General features: G+C 57.4%; 2 protein-coding genes across 6 annotated transcripts; both read right to left on the bottom strand.

Moving 5' to 3' along the window:
- Positions 1-4,587: 4,587 nt before the first annotated feature.
- Positions 4,588-13,519, bottom strand: FDXR (ferredoxin reductase). Of its 4 annotated transcripts, none has more exons than XM_041409416.1 (12): positions 13,198-13,519; positions 12,953-13,110; positions 11,817-11,912; positions 10,605-10,727; positions 9,961-10,074; positions 9,351-9,452; positions 7,980-8,087; positions 7,707-7,791; positions 6,922-7,118; positions 6,455-6,626; positions 5,881-6,054; positions 4,588-5,208 (listed from the first exon to the last, which is right to left on the bottom strand). In XM_041409416.1, the coding sequence occupies exons 1-12, from the start codon at positions 13,226-13,228 to the stop codon at positions 5,078-5,080; spliced, it is 1,491 nt and encodes a 496-aa protein (XP_041265350.1). In that variant the 5' UTR covers positions 13,229-13,519; the 3' UTR covers positions 4,588-5,077. The 4 variants fall into 4 exon arrangements, with proteins under 4 accessions (XP_041265350.1, XP_041265351.1, XP_041265354.1 ...); XM_041409417.1 differs by having other exon boundaries at positions 11,823-11,912; XM_041409420.1 differs by having other exon boundaries at positions 11,823-11,912; positions 13,013-13,110.
- A 1,305-nt stretch (positions 13,520-14,824) lies between these two features.
- On the bottom strand, positions 14,825-21,298 carry FADS6 (fatty acid desaturase 6). 2 transcript variants are annotated; one of them, XM_041409566.1, is made up of 7 exons: positions 21,201-21,298; positions 20,632-20,978; positions 19,721-19,887; positions 19,290-19,470; positions 18,076-18,269; positions 17,566-17,745; positions 14,825-16,659 (listed from the first exon to the last, which is right to left on the bottom strand). In XM_041409566.1, the coding sequence occupies exons 1-7, from the start codon at positions 21,236-21,238 to the stop codon at positions 16,510-16,512; spliced, it is 1,257 nt and encodes a 418-aa protein (XP_041265500.1). In that variant the 5' UTR covers positions 21,239-21,298; the 3' UTR covers positions 14,825-16,509. The 2 variants fall into 2 exon arrangements, with proteins under 2 accessions (XP_041265500.1, XP_041265501.1); XM_041409567.1 differs by lacking the exon at positions 18,076-18,269 and adding an exon at positions 18,270-18,457 and having other exon boundaries at positions 14,832-16,659.
- Positions 21,299-22,030: the final 732 nt, after the last annotated feature.

The raw sequence follows: 22,030 nt of genomic DNA, 5'->3' as shown, positions 1-22,030 counted from the left end.
AGTGCCCTGGGCTCCATGCAGACTCCTCAGAGCCCACTGTGGCCCCACTGGAATCTCACATCCTAAACTGGGGTAAAGCCCCACATCCTGCCCCAGCCCCCTCCATTCTGGTTCCCCCAGACCTCCAGCCTTGCAGAGATCCTGGGAACCCCCACCTCCAGCATAAACCTGCACCCCAGACCCTACTCAAAGCACCCACCCCCAGCCAGGAGAGCAGCACACCAAGGCTTTGGTATCACCAGCTCTGCGAGGCAAACCCCAGCATCAGCCTCCTGTTCCTGGGAGAAAATCAGCATAGGGTTTCTAACCCGTGTGCATCCAGTACCTGGGGAAGGGGAGGACCTGCATCTGTGCCCTGCCAGCACAAAACCAGAGCTGCCCCTGGAAATACAGGGTGGCATCTGGGTGACACAGCCCTCTTGGGCTGTCCCCACAAGCATCTGCACCCCGCTAATGGCAACTGACATCAGATGCCCACAGGTCCCTCTGCCAGAGCTGAGTCTTGCAGGTGACACTTGTGACACATAGGATTTAGCCACAGACCTACAGCCATTCCCTGCCCTGCACTCATCCCAGTCCTGCATCCATCCCAGTCCTTCCTGTTGGCTGCCAACCTCTCTTTCCCAAGAAGTCTGGCCAAAACTTAAGAAGGTCTGAGCCCAGGTGCTCTTATTCCCGTCCCTGTCCTGTTGGGTCTCATTTAAGATGTAAACATAGGTGTGCATCATCTTCCTCCATGCTGTGCCACCTTGAGCTGACAGGGCCACCCTCCTTCCCCACCTCCCCTGTCTGCTCCATCCCCCCGAGAATTCAGGCCTTTAGTGCTAAATAATCACACAGCTGGCTGGTATCTTGGATCCCAGCAGCCATAAAAGCAATCAAGGTAGAGAGTGGAGCAAGGAGAAAGGTGGGACAGAGGTCACGGGGATGGTGCTGTGCATGGTGCATGCCTGGCACGGATCCGGTGCAGCTCCAGCCTGGCACAGCTCCGCTGCCACCACGTCCTACCCTCACAGTAATTAAGGATGCAAAAATAAACAGGGATGGTTTTATCTCTGCAGGGCTAATTCCTCACCCTGGGGTGGCATGTGCCTGCAGGGCTGCCCCAGATGTTAGGGATGAGGCAGACAAAGCTGCTGGAAATGGAAATTTCCCAGGAAGGAAGGAAATCACTTCTTTCTGGGGCGTAACCAGCCATCACTCGCCAACAACTTTATTTGCCGCTGTCGTATCCCTAAATAACTCCTGGAAACAGCTGCTTGGAGTTTGCATCTCCTACACCTCTGCTCCTCTCTTGACCTTGAGAAATGGGCTCATGCAGTCCCAATTTCCAAAGTCATTCATCCCAAGCAGAGGGAAAACATCTGGACTTGCAGCACCACTACCTGACCCTGCACAACCCTTCAACCATGAGCAAGACTTTGGCAAGTGCAGAACCCTGGCAAGGGTGGATCTGTAAGACTGGGCATGGAAACCATGAGGCCGTGGTGGGTCTGGAGTCAAGGACGTGCTTGGGGCCCTCTGGGAGAAGGGATGATGTTGTCCCTTGAGTGAAGTGGCTTCCTGGACACAGTGGGGCTGGTATCCCACTCCAATGACCCCAGAGCCTGGCATGCCAACATGTTCCCCATCCCTGCCCAGGGCTGGGGATGGATCTGGAGGGGAAGAGCACATGAGGGATGTGCCCGGGAGGGCAAGGATCGAGGGTGGGTTAAGGCAGGGCCGGAGCTGTGCTCAGCCAAGGCGCTGAAGTCAGCACTCTCTGGAGCCATCTGTTCCCGGCGAGGCCCCGGCGCGGACGGGCTCGCCCGGGCTCGGCGGCGGCTGCCGCAGTTTGGTGATTCATGTGGCCATTCCCCCTCTGCGCCACGCCAGCCCCGGGGACGGGGCTGGAAAATCCTGTGTTAGCCACGCTGGGGAAAAGCCTTTTCAACCATTTTTCTGCAGCTCCTCAGTGCCAGGCCAGAGATCCAGCTCCAGCTGGTTTTTCCCTTATTCCACAGCACAGGAAACCTCCTGCTTTGTGGGCTCTAAACGCTCATTGGAAAAGGCCAACTTCAGCAGGCAGTCAACCAGCAAAGCCAGTGAGAGATCTGCACTTGTCTTCTGGGAGTGGTTGGAAAATGAAGCATCAACTGGAGCTTCTGGGATGTGTCAGACCTGCTGCTCCAAGGCAGGAGCTCACAGGCAGCCCACGAGCCTGAAGAGCTTGCCTGGACAGTCTTCAGACAGGGAAACTGAGGCACGGCAGTGCAAAGCTACAAGAGGAAGTTGTAAAGACCCAAATTGAACCATGCCATCCCCCCACAGTGTGACAAGCTCGGCCCCACAGCCAGCCTGGCTGCCTTGCAGAGAGGCACACGGGAGACAGCAGGGACATGGAGCAGGGAGCCGCGTCCAGCCACTCCCCAGGCCATCGCTCACCACATGCTGACCTCCAGCAGCTTTGTGCAGCCTCATTAAAGCTAAGCTGAGCCATAATTCATCCAAGCAGGGCAATCCACATGCAGAGCTGGCAGCGACGATTTCCAGTGTTTCAGGCCGCTTTCCAACAGCAGACGGGTGTCTCTCGCAGCGTCGCCTTTCCAGCTCCTCACCTGCGTCAGAAAACGGCCTTGGAGCTGCTCCTGTGGCGGCTCAGGAGAGCGGAGGGCGAGGGGATGGCTGCCCAGCCAGGCTGCCCTCTTGCACCTCCGCGGTGAGGACACCCCTGGGGCAAACACAAGGTTTAAAAGCAGAACCCGGGTGCGAGCCTGCAAGGTGCCCCAGGCTGCCCGGAGCCCCGGGAGCAGCAGGAGTGCTGGGAGCCCCCGGGGTGCCCGGCCAGTCCATCCCAGGGTGCCCGGCCAGTCCATCCCGGGGTGCCCGGCCAGTCCATCCCAGGGTGCCCGGCCAGTCCATCCCGGGGTGCCCGGTCAGCCCAGCCCATCCCGGGGTGCCCGGCCAGCCCGTCCCGGCCCCTCCGCTCCCCGCGCAGCCTCCCAGCGCCACCTAACGACGGCGGGGACAAGGACCTTCGGTGCTGCACGGTGCCCTGAGGAGGATCGAGGGCAGCGACAGCCATGGGGAGGGAGAAGAAACGTGGACACAGGGCTGGGGCTTGGGCTCGTAGGCAGCAAAGCAAAGGGAGCTGGAAGCATTGAATAAGAATTTACATGATTGTAACCATCAGCCCTCTGCCCACGAGGCTCAGGACCCTGTCCCTGCCCTTCACTGACCTTCATCATCCCATGGTTTTCCCACAGACCAGCATTAACCCCAGGGCCTTGGCTAAGCTCAGGCTTGAGCAAAGTCACGGAGCTCAGCAAGGACAGACTCGTTAATCTGTTACCACAGCCCAAAAACTACCCTGAAGCATCCTCACTTTGGGAACAGCCACGTGCCAGGCTCAGCACAAGCACAGTGGCCTTTTCCACAGCTACAAAAGCACCCTGGCATCAACACTCAAGGAGATGTGGAAGAAAATCCTGGGGAGGATCCATCTCCTCCCTTCCCAAAACCTTCAGATCTGATGCAGCCACAACAACCCCTTTGCCGTCACATTCCTGGCTGGGCTGCCGACCTGAACTGCTGCTCCCTGTGGTAGGTGCAGCCCCCTCGCCTCCACACCCTCCCCCTTCCCAAAGCTGTGATTCACCTCGGAACCCAGCACTGATGTAATCTCCTGCTCGAGAGTTCAGCATTAGGACTGCATCAGCCACGAGACGTAAGGAGAGCCACATCACACAAACAGCTGTTCCACAAAAGCTTTATTGCTCGTTTGAGTACGAGCTCCCATTATCACATTTCCTGAGTTTCTTAATGAGCTTTCAAATGAGATTTAAATAGAAAAGTATGGGAGAGAAAAAGGGAAAAATAGGGAGAAGTCAGAGATCTCCCTTCCTTGAGATGAGACAGAGATGAGGTGAGAGAACAGCACCCTGTGGGCAAGCCCTCTGCAGTGAGAGGGCTGAGCTAGGTTGCCCTAGCTCGATTTCCCCTCTGCCTCCATCACAGCCACTGCCACTGTCACCGTTTCCAAAGGCCAGGGAGGAGGGGCTGCAATCCTGCAGTGCTCTGGCAGGGAGCAGGGGGGGCTGGGGACAGCCAGGGAAGGGGCACAGCTGACGCTGCCCCTGCGCCACGGATAAAAGGAGATTACAGCTCACGGTTTGTAATCTGGCTTAAAACCTGACACCGTCACCGTAGGCAATCTGGGCTAAGAGAAGCATTTAATAAGCTTCAAAACACACAGACCAAAAAAAAATAACCCCAGCAGTGAAAGGAGAGAAAGAGCTCAAGGCACTGCTTGCACCAGTCAGCACTGGCAGGTACCAATGGACACGGGATCCCTCATGATCCTGAACAATGCAATTACATGCCTGTTATCCCAATCCACCCCATAAAACAGACTGTGGGAAGCAGAAGGCAAATTAACTGTGGGAAGTAGAAGGCAAATTAATGCCCTTTTCTACTTGTGTAGAGTTCACAAGTGGAAAGCCCCCAGAGCTGCCTTGCCTTGGGACGTTGCAGGAGCCTCAGCACTTTGAGGGCTGCTCCAAGGTTAAGGCAGTGGCAGACAAAGAACCCAGACTCAAGCTGTAGGTCCATTTTGGCTTCCCTGGAAGGGTTTTTTTTTTTAAAAAAAAAAGTCATTATTAAAAGATGCCTGCTCTGGCATGAACGACAAGGCAACAAACCCATTTGGCTTGTGGCTTCAAGGGGAGGCAGCAAGACACAGGGAAACTTCTCCATGTGACTTGCTGTGAGAGAGTGGCTGGCCAGGAGTCTCCCAGGTGAACACACACCTCCCTTCACCTGCACTGCATGATTCATCAATGCTTCAAAGACAGACAAGAATCACCCCTGGAAACGGTAGCTGGCTGCAGGGATGTGGGGCCAGCCAACAGCCTCAGGTCTTGAGACTTTGGGAACCCAGAGTTCATGGTTACCAGAGAGGCTCCAGTGTCACACACCCCTCCAGAGCCAGCACCAGCCCCAGACACAAGCCCTGTGCTCCCAGGCTCTGCTCATGACCCTCTAGTGCTGCCCCAGGATGGCACCACTGGGGCAGTGCCACGGTCCCACCACTGCTGCTCTAGTGACCGATGATCCGCAGCATCTCCGCAGGATCCACGATCTTCTCCCGCGGTTTGCCAGCAGCTTTGCCTCTTGCCACTTCAGCGGCATCAATCTTCTCCCAGTCCGAGAAGGAAACAGGACGGACCCCTGGGGTGACGGTGAGACACAGGAGAGAGAACTTAACCAAGTAAGAACAAGTTCAGCCTCAGCTCCCCATTGCCTGATGTGGCAGCAAAGCTGCCCTTTTCTGACACAGTGTCACAGCTCAGCCTTGCAAAGGAGAAATAATTCCTAACACCAAAAGGAGAGGGGTGGCAGGTTCCAGTCGGCTCGGATCAGTCAGACCTTTGTGAGCCATAACAGCAGCGAGCACAAACCACCTCGGGGGACAAAAGGCTTCCAGCTCACTGTTAAACCTCAGACAGTTTAAGAGGCAAAACACACACACACACTTTAATTGAATGTCTTTAAACACAGCTACAGCAAATTACTCTCCTGGGCATTTTAATCTTTCCCCTAACTTGCTTGGAAGGATTACTAGGAAAACCACTCAAGAGCAATAGCTCACTGTCTCGGCAGCTGACACTGACATTTTACCCAAGGTCTGTGCTGCTTTTATTGGCCCTTCCCAGAAAGTGGTCATTAACCTTAGCAATGACACAGATATTTGAGAGAATTCAAGCCCCGTTCTCCCTGGACTTTGGAACATCAAAACAGCAGAAAAATCCATGCCCATGGTTCAGACTCTGCTCCCTCACAGATCCAGGAGTTTGGCTACACTGAACCCTCCTACTGGCTGCTACTGAGCCTTGCACTGACCTCGGCTGCGCAGGATGCTCTCCACAAGCCCAAAGCCTTCTCTGGAGGGGGATATATCCAGCACACCCCCCTGGAGATCCTCCAGCAGAGACTGGGCAGTGTCAAAGCTGTCGTTCATGGTGGTGATGATCACGCCTGTGGGTCCTCTCTTCACCCACCCGCTGCAGTACAGACCTGCAGGGGCACACGGAGCAGCCAGGCTCAGGTCAGCATGTGGCCTTGCACCCTTCTGGCTGCAAGTGCTTGCCCTCTTCCCCACCCTGGTGATGTGAACAGACCCTTAGACAGTGCAGTGGCAGGAATTTGTGTACCTACAGATCAGCACTAAGCGGCTGCATGGGCTGTGTCACTTTAGTAGCAGGATGCAATAAAACCCCTGTGCTAAACCAGACAACCCTAAAGAGATGGAGACTGCCCAGCCCTTAACCCCTGGCAGAGGCGGCTCATTCCCTCAGTTTCCACTCTCCAAGGTGTGCAGTATCCATGCCCTTGGTGAATGAACTTCCCACCCCAAAGCCCCCAAGCCCACCAGCTGTGCTCAGCATGTCCCATGCAAATCCCTGTGGATACAGACCTGGGACACCCTGCACCCTGCCCGAGCTGTTGGGGATGACCCCGCGCTGGCTGTCGAAGGGCACGGCCGGGTCCAGCGGCAGGCTCCGGTAGCCAATGCTGCTGAGCACCAGCCCACACTCCAGATCCTCCACATCTCCAGTGGGAATGGCTTTGGCAGAGTCACCCGAGCCCTGAGAGAGAGAGGAAAAGGCTGCTGACCACCGCTGTAGAGCAACAGCCCCCTCCAGTCCCCTGTGGAATCTTTGACCCCTGGGTATTTGCTAAAGGCCATTCTGCAGCAGCATCAGAGAAAGAGCTCCCTTTGGAAAAACTCTTCATGGTACCAGAAGCTCTTTTGGTACCAGACTCCCTGAGAGCCTGCCAGAGGTCACTCCAGCAGGACAGGGAACAGAGAGCTGTCTTTGGGGAGATTCCCAAGGAATGCAACAGTGTCCTGCTCCACCCCAGCCTCCCAGGCCCCGGTACCTCCAGGCGGGTCAGGGCCATGCGGACGCCCCTCGCCCTCCTCCCATCAGCACTGGGCAGCACTTCCTGGGGGCAGCGCTGGAACTTCAGCCCCCACTCCCTGGGGGCTGCTGCCCCTGCTGCCTGCATCTCCACTGGCTGCTCCAGGGCTGTTTTGATCATCAGCTCAGTCAGTCGCTTCCTGGGCCTGGGAGCATCTAGGAAAAGAGAGAAATCTTCACAACAGGAATCAGCAAAAGCCCCTTGAGACACAGCACTGGGCCAAGGCCATGTCAGGGCAGTGTCAGTATGTGAGTCTGTCATGTTGGTGGGAGCCTGACACCTTTGAGATGACAAACTGCAAGTCAAAGTGACCAGAAGACCTCCTGAGGCTTGAGGCCAGTGGGACACACAAATCAAAGTCTGCAGTTTCCTGTCTTGCTGGTGCTTGGAGGAAGCAGCCCATGGAGAAGAGCAGGTCTCTGGACACCCTTGAACTCAGTGTTTTCTTTTTAGGTCTACAAGAAGCTCTTAAATCAACAGCCTTGGGATCTCCTCAGCCCTCCTGAGCCTCCTGCCCTCATCACTCAGTGTAAGCACTAAGTGGCTGCACAAACAGAGATACACAATGTTCCCTTATCTTGGTGCCTCCTGGCACTCTGAGGACACGACACACCACGGTAACTGAGCCTTCATGAGCCAGGCATTGAGTACAGGGCAAGTTTCTCTGATGTGCACTCTGGGCACCTGCAGCTCCCCTGCCAAGGTGAGTCCCTGTCTGGAGGAGCATGGCACACTTCCCTCACCTCTGACAGCACTTTCGAGGCCTGTGAAGTTGGCAGGGTCCAGGACAGCTCTGGTACCAGGCAGGTTTATCATCTCCCGCAGCTCCTGGGAATTGTGGGCAGGAAAATGTTACCTCCAGCAGAAAGAGGACAGCCCCAAAGCCCTAGGAGCCAGGAAATGGGTGCAGGAAGGAGAATGGCTGGGATCCACACTCACCCCCAAACCACTGCTCCCCACCAGGGACAGGCAGTTTGGGGCTCAGCTCTGGGAAACAGCAGCACCTGCAGCCTCACCTTGATGGTGAAAGCAACTTGGAGAGGTCCCCTCCTCCCAACCAGCCAGACACGCTTCACCTTGCTGCAGGCAAGAGCTGCCAGGGAGCTGTCAGTGATGTCTGTCTTCTGCAAAACAGAGACAGCAGAGTGGGATGAGGGCAGATCTGGAGGGAGCTGGGGGGAAGGCACAGCCTCTGAAGGTGAAAAATCAGCAGAAAAGCTGGCTGTGCATGCAGAGAGCCCGGGAAACAAGTCATCTCCCTTTGCACAGAGCTATTTGCACAGCTGGTCCCTCATCACTGAATGTTCTTTCCGAGGCCATAACGCACCAGAGGTAACGAGCCAGCACCCCGTGACTGCCTCGGGGGATCCACCAGCAGGTTCACCTTGGGGCTAACACAGCAAAGCCTTCAGCGAGCTCCATTCTGAGCTGCCTGCAGATGCTGCTGGGGAACTTCCCAGCTCAGGATGTACAGGCTGTGGATGAAACCTGCTGCAAACCACAGCTGAAATCACCACTGTCTGCCCCAGACAGCTCCAGCACAAGCACAAGCACGGCCAGGCCTCACCCTGGCACTGGCACCTCACAGAAACCCTGTGCTCTGCTTCAATCATGTCTGCTTATCTACACTGCAAGATCTTTTCCAGAGAAAACATGATGGGAGAGACACAAGGTAACCAAGACAAGCCATTCCAGACCAATATTGCTATCAGGGAACCACCTGCCCGCCCTGGCACTCATACCAGTGCCATGTCTTTTGCAGCACTGCTCCCAGCTGGCTTAAGTCACTGGTTGGCACTGTCTCCAAGTTTGGGGGCTTTTAAAATTTAATTTAGATATTAATACAGGAAGTTGCTGCACAGCTGTAACAAACCTTGTGGCATTTCTCCCACAGGGAAAGCCTTGCTGCCAACATCTGGGGCAGCAGCTGTATGGAGCAGCTGGTGCACACCAGCTCCCAGCTGTCTGTAGGGATGAGGTCCACCACTCTGCCCAGTGCCACCAGCTGAAACCAGGCTGCTGCCCTCAGCTCCAGCAGAAAAAGATACACACCAACAAAAGTTTCTGGTTTGGTGGCAGAAGAGAGAAAGTGACCCCTCTTTTGCTTCTGACAGGGATGATGCTCAATTTCCAACTTTCTGGATTCCAGCAGAGCAATCCAGAGCCCTCTGCAGCATCACCCAAGTCATGGCCACAGCCCTGGATCACTCCCTACAGACTGTGAATCCATGGGTGCACCTGAGAGGCAGCAGCCTTCCCCAGGGAAAGGTCCCAAAGACAGAGGAATGTGAGGTTTTATCTGAGATGGGTGGGAACCAGCAGCCACCCAGCAGGGAGGGAATTTGGGGCCTGGGCTGCCCTCCTGGGGCAGAGCACCCATCACTCACCCTGAGGAGCTGCAGTGGGGACAGCAGGATGCGGGCAATGTCCAGTGCCACGTTGCCATGACCCAGAATCAGCGCTGTCTCACAGCTCAGGTCAGGCTTCAGCTGTGGGGAGAGACCCAGCTGTGACTGAATCCATATGGCCTCCACTGTGTCCAGCCCTTTAGACCCGCTCCTACCACCCAAATTCCTTCCCACCCTGCTTTGCCCCAAAAAGAGGTGATGCAGATTGGGAAACTCCACAGCCTCCTCCCCGAGCAGACACAGCAACACAGCTGCTCCAGGCACCCCAGGTGATCCCTCTTCCCACCTTCCCTGCTCTCCTGGGAGCAGAAGCTGTTTTGGCCAAAAAGCCTCATCAGGAAGCAGAGCATCACCCCTACATGTTCCCATCTAGCCCTGCCAAAATGTGCTGCCAACGTGCAGAGCCAGATAATCCACTCTCACTGATGTGCAAATTGTTCACATTTCCACAATCTAAGAAGGATTTAACACACTGCTGCTAATCTTTTCCAATTGCAGGCCTTTCAGGACTTAATCTGGAGTTGAATGCCTGCACTGGGATGGAAAGAAGGATGGGAGGAAGGGCAGGGAAGCACAGGGCCATACTCACATCCTGGTTCTCAGGCAGCCCGTTGTACCAGCCCACGAAGGCTCGGGCTGAGTAAACACCAGGGAGGTTCTCCCCTGGGATCCCCAGGACCCGGTTGTCTTCAGCACCATAACTCTGAGGAGGTAGCAGACACTGTCAGAGATGCCACTATGTGCGGGGTTTGACACCAAAACACAAATCTCCCCTTCCAGATGCTGCCAGGGTCACTGCATGGCTGTGATATCCCCTCCCAAGGGCTGAGATACTTGGTGGAAGGGCTAAACACAGCCCAAGCACAGGGGCTTCATCCACCTCGTCATCCTGGGCTCCAGAGCCAAATCTGACGTCCTTGGTCCAAGGCAGAGCATGACAAGCTGAGGACTGAGCAGCAAGGACAAATCCATGGCAGGCTAAAATAAGCATTGGCCAGCACAGGGAGAGGATTCACAGACCTGCACTCGATGCCCAACTCCAGCACATGCCCCTTGCAAGGGGCTTTGGACAAGCCTGGGAGCATCTGAGCTGTCCCAAGGCTGGGAAGAGTTTCCCATGGTAACGAAGCACCCAGAAACACCTCACCCAAACACTCTTCCCAAGATCCCAGTGGAGAATACCCCTGCAGCCCTTTCCCAGGACTCGTGGGACCCTGAGGTTTGGGTACCCACCAGCACCACGGCGTGGTAGGCCTGCTGCAGCTCCGGCAGGGTCACGTCCCGGCCCACGGTGACGTTCCCGTAGAAGGCGCAGCGCTCCGAGCGCGCCGTCTGCGTGAAGGCGTTGGTCACGTTCTGCAGGGATCACAGAGCTGGAGTTACACCCCACAGCCAGGGCCAAGGCCTGCTGCTGACAGGAGATCCCTGTGCCTGTCCCCTGCAGCCTTGAGATGCCTCACTGCCTCATCCCAATCAAGTTATTCTGAGGCTCTTATCTACCAACAGCCAGAGATAACTCACAGGGAGATAAGCACAGCTGTGACCTGGCACTCTCTCCATCACCCTCTGTGAAAGGAAAATCCATATTTTTCACCCACCTGGGGAGGATAGGACCTTCCCCGCACATTCAGCCCCTCAGAATAACCCCCACTGCAGGGGAAAACTCCTTCCCAAAAGTGAGGTTTGCAGCCCACCTGGTCCCCTCTGCTGGCATCTCATCTCAACCCTTTCTGAAAGGCCATTCCTCGAGAGAGGATTCAGGGCAGGATGGCATCCAGGCCTTTTTCTTCTGAGTGATCAGGGCTACACAGCAAAACCACCACTCCCAGCCCTGCAGCCACAGATGGACTCAGACTGGGGACAGGACAGACAGCACCATAACAGCTGCAGTATGTCCATTCCTCCTCTCTCATACAAAGGGATCCAGGCATTTTGGTCTTTGTATCTCCAGGGATTACAGGAAACCATTGCAAGATATTGCTGTGTCTGGATCTCCTGTGTCCTACCCTTCCAACCACCTCCACTCCAGCTCAGATATAGCAGATACTCCTGGGTACCACTCACTGCCAGGCAAAGGAAAATGGCTGGGAAATCCTTGGTGTAACTTTTCCCTGCCCAGGAGAGCACCTACAGCCCAACTCCCCGGCCCCCATGCGGAGATCTGTGTGTTCCCACAACAGGTACTGACTGAGGGGCAAACAGCAGCAGCAGTGAGCAGCCCAGGGACACAGAAACCCATGTGTGCTCCTTGGCCTTGCTCTAGGCCAGGCTGACCAGCACTGGGAGCAGCACTTCCCATCACAAGCCCCTGGTTCTGGCCCTCTGGACCTCTCTGGCCTCACAGCTCCGTGCCACAGAGAGCCTGGGACACCAGGAAGGACAGAGACCAGCTCAGCTGCAGCCACCACTGTCACCACGCAGGCAAGGGCAGGGAGCAGCACCAACCTTCACCTCAGGGTGGTCTGGGGCCACTCCAAAACGGACGAGCCCGAAGGGAACGGGCAGCTTCTCGTAGATGTCCACCAGGGCCCCGCCGTGGTGCTGCGGGAGAAGGAATTCACAGCCGGGGTGAGGACAGAGGGGTCACGGGAGCCTAGCAACACTCATCTGGGGCAAACACAGGGCACGAGGATGGGCTGCAGCAAGACAGAAACTGCCTCTTCCAGACTTTTCCATGAGCAGGATGAAGCTGCAGCTGTTACTGCCAGCTCAGACCACAAGATGTAGCACAGAGTGACCCCAACCACCACGAGTCCATCTTGGGGGCTCCATCTCCCTACCCAGACCTCAGCTCCTTTTCCACACCAGCCTGGTGGGTATGCAGTACCTGGGGGGCTGATCAGAGAGCCCCCAGAGCTGGGAAGCAGCCAGCACAGCACCCTGTGTGCTGGGGGACCTGCCAGACACCTCCCAGACCCCAGCAGAGATGCCCCTGCCCTGAGATGGCCTGGGCTGAGTCACCTCAGGGTCAGAGCCTCAGACAGAATCTTGGCTGCAAGGCTTTTGTTATCTTGTATTTTGAGTCGGCCTCTTCCCAAGATTAAGCAGCCCTGAAATTCGTCCCTGAGGCTTAGTAACAGCTATTTTCCAACACATTCCAGAGACAGCACAGCATGGTTTAATGATGGGGTTAAGCTGCTATATCTCTGGAGGGTGCCAATAGCCCAGTTCTGTGTTCAGCTCTCATTCCCCAACAGACCTGACTGCCCAGAGCACTGAAATTTGCAGACACAAGGTAAAGCATCATCCATGTGCCTTAATTCTACTGGGGGAGGAGGGAGGTGACACAACCACGTTAAACACACAGTTAATGTCACTCCTGCTGGGTGACAATAGCTTTGAGCGAGGCAGATTCCTGCTGATTATCTGAGTCTAGAAAAATCACTCGGGATGAACTCACAGCAACCAACCTAAGTCCTGAATGGACGACCCAGGGGCAGGGCAGGGATTAACGCAGTGCTACCGACGCCAAGCAAAGGGGCCCAGAAGGACCTGGTGGGGCCTGGGCAGCCCCAGGGAGCCCCCCAACAACACCGCCCCGAATGGAGCAGGGCCAGGAGCCCAGTCAGCCACCCCAGAACCTGCTGCGGGCCAGGCAGGGCAGAGATGGCTCCCTCGGAGGGCAGGTCCCGGCGCGGTACCTTGAGGATGTGCTGAGCCGTGTAGAAGCCGGCGGGGCCGCTGCCCACCACGCAGAGCCGAGGCGCCGGGGCAGCCGAGGACAGCCACCGCCGCAGACCTGCAGGGGACAGCGACAGGCAGGGCGTGAGGCCACACGAGCCGCCACACGAGCCGGCACAGCCCCTCCCGGGAGCCCGGCACCCACCGAGCGCGGCTCGGGGCCCCGCGCCGGCCATGGCCGAGCGGAGCGGAGCGGGGCCGGCCTTTGGCACCGCACCCGGGAGGCGGGCACGCCGCGAGCTCAGGACAGCGGCCTTGGCGCTCAGGGCCGGGCCGGGGCCGGCGGGTGGCAACTGCTCCACCGCCCCGGAACCGAGACCCCCGAAGCCGCGCACCGGGGTCCTGAGGGCCCCGCGCCTCTCACAGCCCCGGGGGTGGAGCACGGGCCTGCGGGGGCGCGGGGTCCGCAGCCCCTCGGGCCCGCAGCCCCGGCTCTCCCGGCTCTCCCGCTTATCCCGCTCCGCTCCCGCTCGCCCCGGACACGCGTCTCCCCGGGCCGCGTTCCGCTGCCGCCGCCGGGCCCCGCCCCTCCTCCTCGCCGACCAATCGTGAGGCGTCACAGCGCATTGTTTAGCATAACCCCTCCTCCCGCAGCGGTCGGACCCCGCCCCTTCTCCTCACTGACCAATCGTAAGGCGTCACTGCGCCTTGTTTAGCATAACCCCGCCTCTCTCCGCGGCCTGGCTCCGCCCCCGCACCGACAGCCAATGGCAGCTCGCCGTTTCCACCGCGGCTGACCGGAAACGCGGTGTTACCATAGAGAGGCGGGGAAGGAAGAGTCGTCTGGCGGCCGCTCGCACCGCCGCTCTCTATGGTGAGACGTCCGCGGCGCGCTCCCGCAGCATCATCATCAATGCTGCTAATTGCTTGCGGCCCTGCATCGCCCAAAAAGCGACCAGCTGCCGAGGTGTGCCGGGGAAAGCGAACCTCAGACTGATTGTAACCGTGTGCTGCACAGCGACCCAGCTCTTGCCAGGAGAAAACCCCAGCGTCCTTCGATCAAGAGTAAAATATCAGCTCCAGAGTGGATAAATGATGCTGACAGCGTCCCCATGGTCTCTGCTGTATTTCCTCCTTCATCCCCGTCACTCAGCACATGTTAAATGCTCTCAGCTCCCATGCAGGAGCAGCACATCCCTTCTGGGTCCAGCCCTGCACAACACCCCAGACAGAAAAATCATCTCAGCGAGCCCAGCAGACACTTGGAAGTTGGCCAGAGCACGCAGGCAAGTGCTTGATGGGGCTTTTTAAATGCAATTAAGACCATGAGGAGTTTACAGCCAGGAGCTGCTGGTAATATGGATCATAAAATTCACACACTTTTTCTCCTGGTCTTGGAGATGAGCTGATGGCTCTCTGCAAAGGCACACTGGAAATGGAGCTGGCTCTGTGCCTCCTTCTGCACCCGCTCTGCCAGGGGCTGTGGTGAGCACCGGGAATTCCAGCGGCTCCAAACCCTCATCCTCAGGTCAGCAGCACTCACTGAGACCTGCCCAGGGAGCCAAGGCTGAAGGCTCCAAATATCCCCACAGAGGTCATCCACAGAAGCACTCGGTTTAAATTTGGAGGGTTCCAAGCACATGAGTCAGAGTCCTCCTTTTTTTTTTTTTTTTTTTTTTTTTTTTTTTTTTTTTTTTTTTTTTTTTTTTTTTTTTTTTTTTTTTTTTTTTTTCCAGAATTCTCCCTTTCCCCCATTAACTTCTGTATCCAGCAGTTCTGGCAGGGAATAATCCATCCATTTCCCAAATCACAGGCTGTCTCCCGCTGGCTGAGGGACCTGCAAACACTCGCCTTCAGCTGGCATTGCTTTAAACATCATCCATAAAATCCAGCTGGGAAAAGAGCTGTTGCTCTGACCGGTGCCTGGGAACATTTTGAGGCCTGATCTCTTTGCAGCAGGAGAGGCCAAAAGAGCATTTTGTGCCCACAAACAGGAACAGGTGAGGTGAAGATCACCCCACCTGAACCAAAAGCACCTCTAATGCCCCCTTGTCCCCTTGCTGGAGCTGGGAATGCCAGTAATTTGTCACCTTTATCTTATCTTTGATGCTCAGTTGAGAGATTAATTGGGGAAGGGGTGAGGTGCTCTGGGGAGGGTCTCAGCCCCCCCAGAGCATTCAGGCCCTTTGCTCTGGCCATACCCCTCCAGCTGCTGTCCCACCTACAGACCAGCCCAAGCCCTGCTCAGAGGATGGGAATTTGCCCTCTGGGTGTTTCACAATGTCCTGGATCCACAGGGGCCTGGAGAGGGTGGCAATGCCAGCAGAGCAGTGCATCAGCAGCCCCTGGAGCCCAGCCCAGGGTAAATCAATAATTCAGCATTTCTGATGCCAAAGGGGTCAGGCTGGGTAGATCCAGGAGCACTGCTCCTGCTCCTGAGTCTGGATCTCTGCACAGGGATGCCATGGAGCCTGGTACGGCCATGCCAGCTCCGGCCCCACAGCACAGGGAGCTTCTCCTCAGGAGCAGGGCACAGCATCCTTGAGCCTCCCAAATCCACAGTGTGGCACTGCAGGGGTCCAGCCCGGAGGGGAGGACAACTCAGAGAGCAAAGCCCCAGGCTGAGGGCAAAGCCACACTGCTGCCAGCCTGGCCACTCTGCTGCCTCTCCCCAGCGTGGCCCTGGCGTGGGCTTTGCCATCGGTCTCGCAGGTCTGGGGCAGCAGAGCACCCTGCTGAAGACACACACAGCCTCCCACAGGTGCCTTGAAGAGGCCAGGTGAGCATCCCAGCCCTGGCAGCAGCACAGGCAGAGCTCACCCTCCCCAAACAAGGAAAGCTCCCACACCCGGGACACCAGCTGCTCTGGCAGATGATTCCCTGATGAATTCCTGCCACAGCAATGCCCAGGGGCCCCAATGACTCTGGCACCCCAACACAGACACCCCCATGGGTGCCCCCACTCCTGCCCTGGGCACCACAGGATACCAGTAAAACTTCCTCCAGCAAAAAAACCCAGTGATAAAGGAAATCCACCCCAAAGTGTTAAGGCCGAGCTTATCTTTGAAACAAATCTTTGTTCCTAGAAGGGACTGATTTAGCCCAAAGCACAAGCAGCAGTGACACAGCCCCCTTCCCACATCCACCCCTTCCCTGAGACCCCGAACAAACAGCTGCAGCTCCATCCTGCAGATCCTGGTGCTTCTCAGTTCTGCGTGTCCCGGACACGGTGTCACATCCCCCACAGACGGGGTGGTTTCCTCTCCCCAAGTGTCAAAGCAGAGTGGATAAAAGTAAGCCCTGGCTGGGAATAACTGTGGGGAACCCCGATTTTTGTGTCCCTGGTGTTGCTCTCCCCCTGCCATGGCTATGTGCACCATTTTCTAGCCAAAAGCAAGAGTTCAGGGAGGGATGTTTCTACACGATGACTTCATGGAGGTGCTGGTTCCTGCTAAAACCATCCCTCTGAGTGTCCCTGCGGGAAACAGCCCCCCAGGTGCTGCAGCCCCCGTGGTCCTCACTGGATGCCCACCAGCTCCGTTATGGGGGGAGCATGGACCATCAGCTCCTCGTATCTCTGGAGGAACAGCCAGAGCCTGGAGCTGTAGGTGTCCTCGTTGTAGGGCAGCTTCTTCTGCTTCAGGTACTGGGAGACGATGGGTTTGATCTGCAAAGGCAAAGGTGAGGTCACTGCTGTGCAGGGTGGCCTGGTGTTTGTACAAATGTGCCCAGAAAACACACCCAAAGCTGGGCTGGAGCACGCAGCACCAGCTGCAGTATCTTCGCTGTGAATATTAAGAGGAAGGTGGTTTCCAGTTGCAGCATCACAGGGAGTTCACCCTGGCAAAACGCCTTTGGAGGGCTCCAAATTAGGAGAGATGCCCTAATGAGGCTTCTAATGAGCGCCAGCCACGAATGCTCGTCGTTCACACCCATCATTATTGGCCCACACAACTCGTTGATGGGACTGGGAGCTGCCACAGGCTTAATGACCTCCTTCCCTGCGACAGCTCTTTGGGGGAGGTCGGTGCTGCCAGCCCCGTGGGCTCAAGGACGCTGAAGACAAGGGCCCAGCACTTGCTGTGGCCATCCTGGGCTGGAGGGCAGGGTATGCACCTGCCCTGGATCCCCTCCAGCCGGGGCACTGCTCAGAGCCCACGTTCTGAACACACCCCACACCTCAGAGCGGCAAGCAGGGGCACGACCAGAGTGACAGCAGGTTTGCCTGGATGGTGTCTGAACCAAAAACCGGACTGCGCAATGCTGGGGATACTTTCCCAATGGAATAACTGGGAGGATCCTGGACTGCTGGAAGGCTGGAATTGGGACCAGGAGAAGGAGCAGGGAGCAGAAACCCAGGAGAAACAGGAACGGGCTGGCAGGAGATGGGCTAGGGACTGTTGCAAAGCAGTGGGTGGTTTCCAACCCGAGAGGAGCAGCACAGGTCTGTCCGCGGGGGCGGGAGGGCGCGGGAAGATTTCCCGTCCCCGTCTCACCTCCCGGTCACCCCGTGGAGTCAAGAGGCAATTTCCAAAGGCTCCCAGCACCAACCCCTGCTTTAGGAGCAGCTCACCTTCAGGCACATGTTGTCAGAGAGGCTGGGGAAGAGGTGATGCTCCACGTGGCAGCTGATGAGCGAGTGGCCGAAGGACCAGTCGAGGAGGGCGTTGCGGGGCAGGTTGAGGACACCCAGGCTCATGAGGTGGATCCGCTTGGGTCTGCGGTCGGCAGCGAACATGGGGAGGCCAATGTGCTGCAGGAGAGGAGGGAGGGCACCCTGTGGCACCTGTCACCCCCACAGTCTCTTCCCAGCGGAGCCAATGGCAGCTCTGCCCGTGTGTGGGCACGAGGAGACACATTTTGGGGTCTCTCTGTCAGCCCAAGAGCTGGGTTTGTCCCTAAAGTCATCCCAGCTTGTGTTTGTCCGTGGAGCCACCAAGGAGCTCCCAGGCTCTGTTCCCCCAAAACATCCACACTTGGAGCCACCAGCCTCTCCCCACCCCACGGCCTGTAACACCACCTGAAACACATCAGTCCTGCCAGCCACTGCAGGGGACACCATCCTCACAGCCTTTGCACTCACCTGCCCTGACATTTTCCAAGGGCCACCACTTTCCACCCAGCACCACCAGCCTGATCCTCCTGGTGACAACATCAGCACAACTGCACCCACACGCCTTAAGGTGACACAAGCTCCAGCTAGAAGCATCAGGGCACTGGGTGGTGGCTTGCCTGTCTCCAGCACTGTTGGGATACCTTGAAGCTTCAGGTCTCTACCTGGAATATGTTGACATGGATGTAGGGATGGGCCAGGAGGGAGCGGGTGACCAGCATGCAGAGCAGGGCAGACCACGGCGACTGGAAGCCCGAGACATGGAGCAGGAGCCAGTAATGGCAGTAAAACCCCAGAAACATGCAGCAGAGGGTCCGGAGAGCTGCCTTCCACTCCACGTTCCTCAACAAATCTGCACAAGGAAGAGGAGGCAGCGCATGGGCGAGGTGTTGATGTTTCCATACCACCACTGCTGCTCCAGCAGTCAGTGTGCCAATAGCTCCACAGCCCAGCCCAGCCCATAAACTCACTTTCCCCATCCTCCAGGTTGCCCCAACCCTATAAAACTGCTGGGGTGTGGGTCTGAGAGACTCTCCAGAGCAGCAGATCCAGCTGTGCAACATCACTCAGGGGATTTGGACGCACCTTGGTTTCTTACAATTTGCCAAGTCATTGCTCGTGCATTTCGCGCTGCCCAGAGCTGGGTCAGGCAGCCTGGAGAGCTTTTCTTCCCCAGCCTCTTACTGCTTTCTGGGCTCTTCTCCCTGATCGTTTTCTGGCACCATTATTTCCCTGGAGCCACCACCTTTCCTGCCCAAGCTCTTTGTGTCTGGCCCCTGCAGTGCCCCAAACCTCCACCCCATACATGCCACCAAACGCCTCATGTGCATCTGATCAACCTGAGACCCATGCGTGAGACTGAACCCCATCATGGCCACAGATCTGAGTTAAAGAAGAACAGATTTGGGTGCTGCAGGCTTATGAGATGGCTTTTGGCAGAGATTTCAACATCCAGCACAAGAAAAGGTGAAGTAATTTCTCAGCATCAGCAGAAAGCAGATGCAGAAGATGTGGTCCCCAGGGCAAGTGCAGCATCTCCTGCCCATCCTGCAGTGTCCCACCAGGGGCTGGTGTAGTTAATGTGATGCCTCCAACCAAAGCAGAACCCTTGGGTGGGGTGAGACCTGGGCAGTCACAAGCTTCCCACACCCAACACCCTGTCCCAAGGTGCCCGGGACACGTACCAAGTGCCACCAGAGGGGTTAGGATGGGCACTGCGAGAGGAGCCACGAACATGTAGACGTAGCGGTTCAGGAAGGGAAGTTTCCACGTGCTGGAGTCCCCCAGTCCAATGATGTTGGTGTAGCCATGGTGGATCTTCACGTGGTTGTACGTGGCCTGCTCGACTGTGAAAGCTGAGCAGAGCTGGGAGGGAAGAGAGTTGTGGTGCCAGGGTTGGGCACTGCCTGGCTTGGGCTTGTGTGGGAGGAACCTGAGGAGATGCTCTGGAACCACAATGAAGCACCATGGGGAGATGCTCTGCACCCCACAGACCCCAAACCAGTCTGGAAATGGACTTTTAACAGTTAAGCACTAGAAACCCTTCCCACCATTCCAAACATTGCCCACCACCACAAGGAGCTGATGGGGTGTTTTTGGGGGCTGCCCCACTCACCTCAATGAAGAAGACAGCCCACACTTTGCTCCAGGGCTTGGACTCAGTCAAGGCATTGTGGCTGGCCAGGTGGCTGCCCTTGACAGTCAGGGTGTGATGCACCACGCCAAGGGTGAGGATACCCGCCAGGAAAGGGATGGCCTGGGACGACCGCAGGCACAGGAACCCTGTGGAGAAACCAGCCGGGCAGGAGCTCGGCCATGCACGCGTCCTGCAGCCCTGTGAGCCAGGCTGGAGGTGTTGCTACACCCAAACACGCCAGGCACTGCCCTAAACCTGTTCTTCAGCCGTAGTTACAGGTGTTTAAACCACGCAAGTCAGAGTTTGCCTCCTCATCGTCCTCATGACTGGACCAGCCACACTCACCCTTGTGCTGAAGGTTTGGCCACTTCCAGCCTCGATGGCAACGAGTGCTGCAGGAGCCTGATCCCACCCCACAGTTCTGGGATGTGGGATTCCACTGGTGCCATTACTCCGCCAGGATTTCAGCATCCCCAGGAGTTCAACAGCAAGAGAAGGTGCCAGCTTTCCAGCCATACCACCAGAGACCCACGCTCAACTGTTTTCCCTTCCACCCACCACAGCCAGGGCCACTGCCACCAAACCAACATGTCCCCTGGTGGGACACATCACCCACTGCCCTGCCCTGTGCACATCTGCCTGGGCAGCATCCCCTCAGCCCAGGCTTACCCCAGATGCCACTGGCCCCTCAGCCCAGGCTGCACCCCGGGTGTCATTGTCACCTGCTGTCAGGGGTCAGAGTGCACCCAGTCACGGGGTGAAGGAGTTACTGTGGCTTTGTTACAGCCTCAGTAGGTGCCAACAGACCCCCAGCACAAAGCAGCATGAGGAGCCAGTGGGACCCCAGGGGACCCCCCCGGCCATGGTGTGGGGGCGCTGAGCCAGGTTACCTGCTGGCAGCAGGAGGAAGCTGCAGGCAAGGATGCTGATGTCCACGCCGTGCCGTTCCCACCAGCTGCTGCTCTTCACCACCTTCTGCACCAGCTCCGAAAGCTCGGTCATCAGGGCTTCCTCGGGCTGCCACGCTCGCTCTGGGGCTCCCCCGGGGCTCACATCCCCGTCACCCAGTGCCGGCCCCGGCTCACAGCCCTCTGCCATCGCGTCTGTCCTGCTGGCAGCGGGTGCTGCCTTGCCCCGGAGCGAGGGGTCCCCCATCCCCCTGGGCCGGGGGACACCGCTGACCTCACCGTTGACCTGCCGTCCCCTCGGCCTCGTCCCATCCTCCGTGGGCATCTCCCTGCCGAGCAGAGGCCACGCCGGGTGTCACCCGCGGGGCACCAACCCCAGCACCCCGAGCCCCCGCGCACGGGGCTCGTCGGCTCCTGCTGCCGCCGAAGGACACGGGAAGGGCAGGGATGGGAAAAAACAAACAACCCAAGGAGAACGCAGCCAGCAGAGACGGCCAGAGAGCCACCCAGCCATGCACCCCACCGCAGGGACACCGCAGCCCCCTACTCACGGCAGCCCCGGCGCGGGGGCTCTCCCGGCGCTGGCCATTCCCGGGCAGCCCGCACGGCTCCGGCTCCGCTGGAGCGGCGATCGGGAGGAGGAGGAGCAGGGCAGCACCGGGAGGAGGGCGAATGCAGATGAGCCGTGGCGATAATCCGCCTTCGTGGCCCATTTAGGGGAGCAGCCGCGGCAGCGGGGGCCGTGGGGAAGCGGCGGCGGCAGAGGAGGGAAGGAGTGGAAAAAAGATGGAGAGAGGCAATGGAAATGCTGGGGGCGAAGGAGCCAAGTGCCAGGAACAGCCCTGAGAAACCCAAGCAGAGCGCTGAGGACAGGGATAGGGTTTCGCTTTTGCCAGGGAGAGGGAGAAAACGCTGCCTGTCCCACGTGGGAGCCGTTTTGGGGAGAAAATCGGCCTTTTCCACAGCGAGGAGGAGCTGCAGGAAGGAGGAGCCCCTGCCCGAGCTGCTGCTGCCACACCTCCGCTCTGCCGGGCTCCCACCAGCAACCAGGCCACCCCAAATCTGTCCCTCGCAGCTCTGGCACCCAGCTCTGACCCCTGCAGGGTCTCTCTTCTTCTCTTCTGACCTGATTCTGCATGAATTTCCCCCATTTTCCATCACTGCCTCCTGACTCATCACCCCAGACACTGGCATCCAAAAGCTTTGGGGATGCCCCTACACAGACCAGGGCCTCCAAAGCCCTAATTCTTTATGAAGGAAAGCTAAAATCACATTGTTCCTCGATGTAGCCCTGGATTTCTTCTTGCTTTGTTATTTCTCCTTGGCAAACCTCAAATCAGCTCAACTGATCCACCAAAACCTTAATGAACATTGACATCCA

This window comes from Onychostruthus taczanowskii, unplaced genomic scaffold (assembly GCF_017590055.1).
Source record: "Onychostruthus taczanowskii isolate IOZ18803 unplaced genomic scaffold, ASM1759005v1 scaffold30, whole genome shotgun sequence".
Lineage (NCBI taxonomy): Eukaryota > Metazoa > Chordata > Aves > Passeriformes > Passeridae > Onychostruthus > Onychostruthus taczanowskii.
The sequence above is the reverse complement of the archived record's forward strand: the minus strand, read 5'-3'. Positions and strand labels throughout refer to the sequence as shown.